The following is a 10,382-nucleotide window of genomic DNA, read 5'->3' as shown; positions in this document are numbered from 1 at the left end:
TTGAAATGATATGATTCCAAATGACCAAGAGGAAAAAAACAATGAATCCCTAAATCGAAGACAAAACAAAGAAAAACGCGCCGGTGACTTCAGATCGTTTCTTCCGTCTCTAGCCAAGTCAAAATAGGAAGCCTGCCCAAATATTCTAAACAATTAGTTTAATATTTTAATCACTCTAATACCTGTCACAAGAGTTTAATATATAAATCATTTTAATATTCTATAGCTATTACATCGTATTTAACAATTAAACAACTACCGCATATACTGTAAAAATGTAATCTTTTTCTTCTAAGCCCATATTTGTATTAAAATATCAAATTTGGTTGAAAGTAAAGAAAGTTTGAACATATGAAAAATCATCTAAAATTAATTAATTATTCAAATTAAATTAATTTATATTTATTGAATTTAAGTTTCATCATTTAAATGTATTTAATCATATCACACTCTAATTTTTAATCAATAAAATCGTAAATGATAATTTAAAATCAACTCCAACTAAAAAAAGTAAATATATACTTTTCTGAAGAGTTTGAGGCGATAATAAAATATATGCCATACCTGCTTTTTATTAATAGAATTGTTAGTAATATAGCTCAGTGAATTAAGTAAAAATAAGATAAAGGTAAGTTAAAAGAGTTTTTTTTTTTTCTTTTTTTAAAGTTTAAAGGTGTGGTTGTCAAATATTTTTTCACAAACATTACTTTTAAACATTTACATCTGTATGTTATACCTTCTTTTATAGAAAGTAATTTTTACTACGATAATATATGACAACTTATATTCTTTTTTAAATGCATAAATGATAATCTCTAAATCATAGAATGTTAAAATCAAATTTTTCTTTTAAAATGTATGAAAAAAAAGTAAATATTTTAAAGGTGGTAGGAGAAAGACGAGTGATAGTAATAATTAGAAAAATAAAAAGGGAGGAGATGAGAAGAAAATAGCGCAGTGTGTCGAGAAACAACAAAAAAGTCGGTCCCCAATCTTAATTTCTTCATTCATCTTGTCTTCTCATATCACTTTTTTTCTGAGATTGATTTATATATTCGATCGAAATCGCTTCTTAATTCTGATTCCGATTCTCAATTCTTCTTCTTCTTATTCTATTTTGACAGTTAAGGTAAAGTATGTTCCCTCTTCCCTTCTCTTGTTTTCATTTCCTTCTCTATCTGTAATATTTATCATCGATCCTTCTCATCTATCTCTTTGCAAAGGTTTTAGGTCTCTTCCATCACTCGCTCCATTTCGATCTATGCATGCACGATACTTATTCTCATCTCTTCTGCCATCCACTGTTTTATACTTTTCTCTCCCTTTTGGGGTTTATGTCAATATTTCCAGATTCATATACTTTTTTTATTTCTTTTTCTTTTTCTTTTTTTTACCATTAATCAAAGTTTCGATCACCTAGTAGTAGAATTACTTTTTCTACTTTCAATTCTTATGCTGATTATTTGACTATTTCTTTGTTTTGATCTCTCTCGTTTTAATTCCATTTTATACCTGTTTTTATGTTTTTCTCCTATTGAATTCACAGTGTGGACTTTGTAGTTTAAATTCTAGTTTACTTATCAGATTAATGGTTATATTTGATACCATGTAGGCTCTAGATTTTGAAAATTGAAAGGGTGTATATTGATTTATGATGTTATGAGTAGATTTTTTAATTGATATTGTTAATTTTTTTTATTTGAATTTTTTTTTTTGTTTGAATTTGTTGAAGGTTGAAAGTAAAGGGTTTGACTTCATCTGAGGCGGAGAGACATGGCTAACAATGCAGCTGCCTGTGCTGAGAGAGCAACCAGTGACATGCTCATTGGTCCAGATTGGGCAATCAATATAGAATTGTGTGATATCATTAATATGGATCCTAGGTATTCTTCTGCCCACCTTTTACTTGAAACTAACACCTGATGTTGGGACAAGTGAATCGTTTGGAGAATCAGAGCATGCTTTTTGAATACAACATAGTAACATGATAGGAATATTATTTTTCTGATTACCCTAAACTAGTTTCTTAGTTTGTCAGTATTATGCCAGAAGGGCTTGTATACTATAGTTAAGTAAGTTCATTGATAATCTCACACTCCAAAGATGTCAGAGTTGGAACTTTATGTTTTTGCTTCAGAAAATAAAGATTGTTCTGGTACTTCAGTTCAGTTCCCCTCTTTTCACAGTCTTGCATTGCTATACAAGAGTTATCTGTTGCTCAAATACTTTGATTGTTGTAATCATATTCAACAAACAACAATGTCACTTGAATACAAATAGAGTTATGTCCGCAGTATAGATGAGGAATTTTATTTGATCTATGACTTGAAAAATGTGTTTATAGGTGGTGGGTAGTCCTCACCTTACAACCCGGTTTTTTAAGAGTGAGTTAGATCAAACCCAAATTTGAAGAATACTATGGAAATAATATTGTTGCATTTAGAAATAGGGATACTAAAACAAGAATTTTGTAAAAATAAGAGGATTAGAAGTAAAAACAAAGTCATTATTTGAAATTTGAATTTGTTTTTGCTTTGTAGTTTTGGATCTCAAATATGTTATTGGTGTGATTTATCCTTGTTTTGTTCTCATGGGTATTAATTTATCAAATTTTACCAATCTTCTATATTTGCAGGCAAGCAAAGGATGCATTAAAGATACTTAAGAAGCGTCTGGGCAGTAAAAATCCCAAAATACAGCTGCTGGCTCTTTTTGTCAGTGTTATATATTTTTTATTCTTGTATAATTATTGAATATTTCATCTACTTAGATATAACGGGTTAAAGAGAAATGCTGGCAACACATACTCTTTAACAACTTTCAATTGTTGATCCATTCTCTTCAAAGTCAACACTCTTTAAAAGGTGATCTTTTTACAAGGCAACTAAAATGAGTTTTCATAGAACAAACCAATAGTAAAGGGTGTATTACTAGCATTACTCATGGGTTAAATCATGTGTAATTATTTCTATATTTTCACATGTAAGTTATGTAAAAAACTAAAAATCCTCAGTCATACTTTTTCTTATTGTTCCGAGATTAAAATATATTAGGTGGATTTAGAAATATTTGTGCTGGAAGTAATAAAAAGCAGTGATTATCTGACATGAATACTTCGCATTTGATGTAGGTACTTGAGACCCTTAGTAAAAATTGCGGTGAAAGTGTATTTCAGCAGATCATTGAGCGTGATATATTGCATGAAATGGTTAAGATAGTAAAGAAGAAGGTATTTTTTTATTTTTACACTGGATTTTTCTTTTCACTAGAGCCCTTCCGCAACTATATTTTGGAAGGGGAAGACTATCTTAATCACTGCTGCATTATTTTAATCTAATTGTACAGCCGGACTTAAGTGTGAGAGAAAAGATACTGATTTTAATTGACGCATGGCAAGAGGCTTTTGGAGGTCCAACAGGAGTTTTTCCCCAATACTATGCAGCATATAATGAACTAAAGGTGATAGCTCATGTATCTGGATATTAGTTAAATGATATGCCCTAATAATTCTATTGAAGTATGTTTATACTGTGATAAATGTTTCTGTTTTCACCCCCAGTCATGTTAATCTTTCTGCTAGTCTGGAACATATTTTTGTATTTTTTTTTTTAATTTATCCACGTCCAACTTAGCCTGTGGTCATCGTTGTATTTTTCTGGTAGTTTAGTAAGCTGGTTAATGGTTACATTGTTGTACAAACTTCAAACAACTGCATACTCGCATTATGGACTTTTTGGTTAATAATAGTTGAATCTTCACCTCAAACACACAATATATCAAAAACCTACTGTGCCAAAGTCAAAACTAACATCTAATTGGTTGTTGCTTTTTGGATTAACAGGCTGCTGGAGTTGAATTTCCACCAAGAGAAGAAAATAGCGTGCCATTCTTCACGCCTCCTCAAACTCAGCCGATTGTTCATTCTGCCGCAGAATTTGATGATGCTGCTATTCAGGCTTCTCTTCAGTCGGATGCGTCTGACCTTAGGTGCTTTTTAAACTCCATTGTACACTTAGTGTTCTAATTCTTATGTTTGTTGTGCGGGGCTAATGGTGTTATTGTACATGTGACATTATGTAAGAAATTGGTATTTAAGGACCTTTTTTTTTGCAACAGTCAATGTTGTTAGTAATTAGCAATGTAGTAGTTTTTCTAAATTGTTGGTTTTTATATTTTCCATTTACTGTGAGTCACAATAACAGATGCCATAGCAGTTACAACCCACATGTTTACCTACCTATCTGCGGTAGTTAATCATATCTTTAGAATTTTATCGGACATTGTTTACAATTATGTATCCCTTTGCCAAATACTTCATTTTTTTTAAGTTTTCCTACCCAGTTAAATATGGAATGGAGAACTTAGTTATGGTTTGATTTTTTCTTCGTAGGATTAGAATTTCTTACATTTGTCTATGAGCATATTTTGTTGTATATTTTATTGATTGGTTATGATGTTCATGTTTAATTTCTTCCATAATTGAGTCTCTGCCTTTGGATATATCTGCTGTCTAATGGTTGAGTGATATTTTGGAGTGAAGTTTTTCTAATCAATTCAACGTAGGATATGACCAGATAAAATGTTCAACATATTCCTTAAGCATGTGATGGCACTGTTTTTTTTTTTTGGGGTTCATTGGTTGAAAAGTAAGGGTATTTAAGTTCTTTATTGGGCAACCTTAAGGGTTCATCTCTCATATCAGCCTGGTGCATTTGGGAGTATTAGTTCCCCTTGGTGTTGGCCCACCTTAAGGGTGCATCCCTCATATAGGCCTGGGGCATTTAGGCGTATTAATTTCCCTTGATGTTGACCCAAGGTTTAAGATATGCTAGTGCTGAAATAAATTTTGGGGGACCTTCTCTTGAAGATCTGCACGGGGATTTTGGAGCTCCCTTGAGCTAATGTTGTCTTTGACTCTTTTTTCCAGTTGTATTTTGGTACTCTTCTGTCTGTCAAAGTTATTCCTTTATATAAAAAAAAAAAGATCCACTAGTTTTACTTTATCTCTCTCTTACTAATTTTGTTTATCATCAGTTTACTAGAGATTAAAAATGCTCAAGGACTAGCTGATGTTTTGACGGAAATGCTTAGTGCCTTGAATCCGAAAGATCCCGAGGTGATATTATTTTTTCATTATTTTTCCATTTCTGTTCAATCTATTACATCTGTTTAGTTTTTTCTTGTTTATGGGAAATATACATTTGAACTTTAAAGTTGCTGTATTTCGGCATCATGTTTTTATGTTCTGCTTGTTTCTGTGTTACATTGTGGAATTTTGGATCTGCAATTAATCCCATTTTGGATAAAGGAGTTCTCTAATAAAGTTCAATTCCTTCTATCATTTCCTTGATACCACTTGGTTCCTATACACAAAGGAGTTTTCTAATAAAATTATGTTTCTGCAAGCTTTCCCTTAACACCAGTTGGTTCCTTTATATCTGTGTGACTCCAAGGTTTAGTTATTCTTCCTTCTCTCCATTCAATCTTTGGCCTTAGAGATCATATTTCTAGTCCCAATCTCATGATGATTCATCATTTTCAAAAGCCCACCAAGTTACTTATAAATTATAATCTAGTCAGTGTACAAAGATCTCGGATAAGAAAAGTCTATAATTAGCATCAATTTACTTATAATCGGAAATAATGAAAAAATGTTTGGGTATACATTCAGGGCTTTGTATGGATCCCTTATTATTATCCCCCTCTGAACAGAAATAAACTCTACCCTTTTTCTAATTTAAGTCAAAACTTAATGACACAGAAATTTCTAACATCTGAATAATGAATAGGCATTGTTTTGAGCGGAGGTTTGGGAGTAGATAGTGTGGGAACATTTGGGGCAGTAGGGTCCAGAACATATTGGATCTATGAAAACGTTCCTTGCAAAATGCAGGACTGAGATATAAAACAAACTTGCTGCTTTTCCTTACTCTGATATTCAATGTTTTTATTCAGTACAAAACTCTAGCTGTAAGTTGTTGTTTCTTAATGTTCTGGACGAAATATGTCAGGGCGTGAAGGAGGAAGTGATTGTTGATCTTGTTGACCAGTGCCGTTCTTACCAGAAACGTGTCATGCTTCTTGTGAACAATACTACGTAAGTTTTTCAATGACTAAATTCTATTGTTTGTGTAAAGAAGAGCAATTGTAATGGTTACTTGGTTTGCTTTATTTTCAGGGATGAGGAGCTTTTAGGTCAGGGATTGGCACTGAATGACAGCCTTCAGCGAGTACTCCGACAACATGATGATATTGCGAAAGGAACTTCTAATTCAGTTGCAAGAGAAGTAGAAACTCCAGTTCTGCCACTTGTAAATGTAAACCATGAAGATGATGAGTCAGATGATGATTTTGGTCAATTGGCCCATAGGTGAACCCCAAAAGTTCTAATATCATTTTACATCCTGTTGAGATAGTTACTCCATCTTTCTTAGTGGGCAGTGGGCACTCATATATTTTGGTATAAATAGGTTTTCTGTCCAAGGCTGGCAGACTTTTATTCTCTAGTTGATACCTCTATTCCCATGATCCTATCCCCTTTCCCTTTCCTCCTATTTGTCCTTTTCTCTTTCTTCTAAGTTTCATAGTTGTAATGATTTAAATACTGCAATTTCAGGTCATCACGAGATACTCATGTACAGAATCGGAAACCAGCCTATGACAAGGCAGAACCAGCAAGGATAAACTCACTTATTCCCCCACCACCAGCATCAAAGAAGCCGGTCTACTCTGGCACTGGCATGGTTGACTATCTTAGTGGAGATGCATACAAGGCAGAAGGATCCTTTGAAAACTCAGAACCAACTTCATTTGCAGCTCCTCTTCATTCTAGCTCTAATCCTGCCTCATCAACTATTCCAACAGAGTCTTCACCCCATCCTAATGCCACTAGTACCTCTTCACCAATTTTTAGCAGACAGCCTATATACGATGACCCATCTCCCCCTAAGTCATCAGAACAGCTGCCTCCAGCTCCCTGGGATACACAAGCTCCTGTCGTCATTCCACCCCCACCTTCAAAGTATAATCAGAGACAACAGTTTTTTGAGCAAAAAGGTTCATCTCATTCAAGTAATGGATCAAGTTCATCTCATGAAAGCTTGGTGGGACAAACTCAAAACCTCTCTCTGAATTCTTCATCCACCCCAACCAAAGAACAGAAGCCAGAAGATGCCCTTTTCAAAGATCTAGTTGATTTTGCAAAATCGAAAACCTCTTCATCTTCCAAACCCAATAATAGGTCGTATTGAGATATCTTGTTTGTATTGCTTATGATGGTGCAGTATATGAATGTTCATCTGGTTTTAGCTTGAGGCGTCCATTTTATGGTTGTGTTTAGAAACCTTCGGGCATGCCCATGTGTGTACTTGGTTCAATTAATGCACTGTTAGATATATTGCATATATCCATATATGTATATGGTTCATATTATTTTGTTGACTCGTGTTTTCAATAATATCAGATATCTTTTTAAGAGTCAGAGTTTTCTTCAAATAATCTTGGTTTGCAAAAAAGGGAGTAAATGGTTATTCACGGGCTATCTTTGTGGACCACATGACTTGCACAAGTTTGATAAATACATGGTTCAAGCAATTCATTATTGGAAAAAAAATATTGTTCTGCTAAAATATTTATTTATTTATTTATTTATGTGTACCATGCCTCTTCATGCCTAATCCTCAATTCTAATTGCTATAACATCCAATTATTTTTCAATTTAACACTATGATGCCCAAGGGAATGGAAGAACCTTGCACCACATTGACATGCACAATAAAGCAGGGCAATTCTTTGTCTGCTTTAGGGTCCAAGTTCAAGCTTCAACATATTTGTTGAAAAGATAATCAAATTCAATAAAAATCCACCAGTCTTTCATTGCAGGATTTCAAAAATACAACAGGATGCATGAGTGCTACGAAAGCTACAATAAACAATTAGCAGCAATGAACATAGAATAATAAAAGGTACGTATAGGATGATGGTTCATTACTTCTAATCTAAAAATTTGAAATACATTAGAAACAAGTCATAAATTTATTTATTTGGTAACAGCAACACTGCATCTTCCGTGAGTGTCTGAGGAGCATGCCTAATTTGAGGTGAACAGGATGCGGTGGCTGAATGTCCGCTTTATGTTTCCATACATGAAGATGAACATTCTCCTCTTGATGCTTCCTCTAACTGGAGGGAATGAGTTCATTTTTCTGCATTTCTTCTCAACTGTTGTTGATTTAGTTCGGTGCTCCATTTCCATTCTTGTTTTCTTTTCCATGATCGAGAATATTGAATAATAATTAAGAGGTAGTAGTATGCTATATACACACACACACATTTATTTATTTATATACGTAAACAAGATCGTGTGTAAGTATAAAGTTAGAGTAGGAACCTTCGTGTGTTGGTGCCATCATCAGTCATCACCAACATAAACAGCCTACGACAATATTGCTACTTTCATGCAAACCCAACTGTACGAACTAAATTTATTTGCGGCAAATTAAGTTTACCCATGCTACCTTGTGCGAATGTATATTTGATTCTTGAACGTAGCTTATCTCAACTTCAAGAAAGTATGTTATTTGAGTGAGTTCATAGCAATGCGCCAGAGTACTCACCTCAAATTTACATTTTAAGGGTAAAATAGCTCTCCATAATTATTTACAAACACTGATCATTTGAATATTTATTCCAATTTTTTGAATATTTTTTCATCCAACAAGTGATATAATTAGCTTCTCCTATCTTTTGACCTTGGCTCCACCCTAATAATTATAGGCAAATAATTAAATAAAAATTTTATTTTTAAGTTTAAAATATTGTCTTAAATAAAATATACAACATAATTAAATATATAAATAATTAATACAAGTAGTAGACAAGTTAAACGTAGATATACTAACATTGTAAATTTGCTTATTTGCATTTTTTTTTTCCATTACAATGGTCTAATTACTAGTTTCTAAACAAATCAATGTAAGAGCCCAATAATAAAATGAAAAATAGATCTTGCAAAAATGGCCTAAAATATTTAATATCTAATGATTTTTTAGACAAAAGTAGACCTATAAATAGTATGACAAATGACTTGTTTTTTGGAGGTCCAAAGCAAGAGATTTAGTAGCTCCCCTTTAGCTGACCCGGATAAGAAATTGAAAGAGGGAACCTTGTAGTAGGATGGTGTGGCATTAGTGATGGAGGAAAAGAAAAAGAGGCATGCCAAATAACTATTTAAATTATTATTTATTTTTTTCTTGATAAGAAAATTATTACTTTTTAAAAGGTAATCCTTTTTATAGTTATTTTCAAATTATGCTTTTAACATATTAAGTTACAATTGATAAATAATTGAATCTTTTAAATATTAAATATGCATTTATGAGTCGGTGTATAAAATAATATTTGTTAATCTCTAACTTTCAACTAAATGATACAATAAACAACTAAAAGATAAATATTTTTAACATTACACCCTTAATTAGCAATCTTATTCATCAACTCAAATTTGTTGATTTCATTTTTATAAATTTATAACCCATCTTGCAAGCATTAATTAGAGGAACAGCAACAACTTTCAAAATTACAACAACAAAAAAAAGTAAAATAACAATGAGTAAATCCCAAAGATGAAAAAATAATACAAAAGAACTGCAAAGGAAATACACAAAATTAGAATCGTATGATATTATGTACATTAATTAAAAAAATTAAACAGCAGTGAAAGAATAATCCATTAAGTCCCTTCCCTCCCTTTTTTTCCCCTTTGGCATGTATTTACAACCCTTACCCTGCAGCTTTATAGCCATAATAACATAGGAGTCTCCCTCATACTCTCCTAAGTCCTAATCCTTCATAGCTTCACTGAATAATAAAAGTGTAATAAAAATTATAATTGGCATCCACGTAATTTGACTCAATATTGAAAACAAATTTAGTGTGACAGAGAGAGGTTCTATTTATTACACTCAAAAAAGTACATAAATTGTACACTCATATCATACTCATACCATGATCTTGACTCTCAGTTAGAAACATGCAAACCTCTCCCTACTCAACTCAAGAACACAACCATGCCGCAGAGGATGGATAGAGACCAAGGAAGCACTCAGATGAGTTTGAGAATATTTCCCACTCCGATTCAACCACAAACCTTAACAACCAGGTAACTAAACCAATCTTGTCATTTTCACTCACAAGAAGTAGAAAGTGTGAAAGAAAAATTTCTTCAATATTGTAAAATAAACAAACCACACTTTAGCTTTCAATACAAAACTTTTGGTTGTTTATAACAATGCAACACCTCTTCATTAGTATTCTTTATTACTTATCATCTCTAAAGGTTATTGAATTAAGGGTATATGGAGATTGGATATATATATATATAT

At 32.6% G+C, this 10,382-nt stretch overlaps 1 protein-coding gene across 3 annotated transcripts; it reads left to right on the top strand.

Annotated features, from left to right (window-relative positions):
- Positions 1–906: 906 nt before the first annotated feature.
- On the top strand, positions 907–7,480 carry LOC101507309 (TOM1-like protein 3). Of its 3 annotated transcripts, none has more exons than XM_004502495.3 (10): positions 907–1,129; positions 1,733–1,883; positions 2,636–2,714; positions 3,131–3,229; positions 3,346–3,459; positions 3,842–3,987; positions 5,035–5,116; positions 6,012–6,097; positions 6,179–6,370; positions 6,617–7,480. In XM_004502495.3, exons 2-10 carry the CDS (start codon positions 1,774–1,776, stop codon positions 7,248–7,250), a joined length of 1,542 nt encoding a protein of 513 aa, XP_004502552.1. In that variant the 5' UTR covers positions 907–1,129; positions 1,733–1,773; the 3' UTR covers positions 7,251–7,480. The 3 variants fall into 3 exon arrangements, with proteins under 3 accessions (XP_004502552.1, XP_004502553.1, XP_004502554.1); XM_004502496.4 differs by having other exon boundaries at positions 955–1,134; XM_004502497.4 differs by lacking the exons at positions 907–1,129; positions 1,733–1,883; positions 2,636–2,714 and adding an exon at positions 2,748–2,864.
- The last annotated feature ends 2,902 nt before the right edge of the window (positions 7,481–10,382 follow it).

This window comes from Cicer arietinum, chromosome 5, assembly GCF_000331145.2.
Source record: "Cicer arietinum cultivar CDC Frontier isolate Library 1 chromosome 5, Cicar.CDCFrontier_v2.0, whole genome shotgun sequence".
In the NCBI taxonomy this organism is placed as follows: domain Eukaryota; kingdom Viridiplantae; phylum Streptophyta; class Magnoliopsida; order Fabales; family Fabaceae; genus Cicer; species Cicer arietinum.
Note: the sequence above shows the minus strand (reverse complement) of the source record. Positions and strands in the feature narration are given on the sequence as shown.

Bases quoted from the DNA above. Each gene is read 5' to 3' on its own strand.
- LOC101507309 (XM_004502495.3), top strand. From the start codon at position 1,774: ATGGCTAACAATGCAGCTGCCTGTGCTGAGAGAGCAACCAGTGACATG. The intron at 3,460-3,841 runs GTGATAGCTCAT...TTGGATTAACAG, and splicing joins CAGCATATAATGAACTAAAG to GCTGCTGGAGTTGAATTTCC. The intron at 3,988-5,034 runs GTGCTTTTTAAA...GTTTATCATCAG, and splicing joins TCGGATGCGTCTGACCTTAG to TTTACTAGAGATTAAAAATG.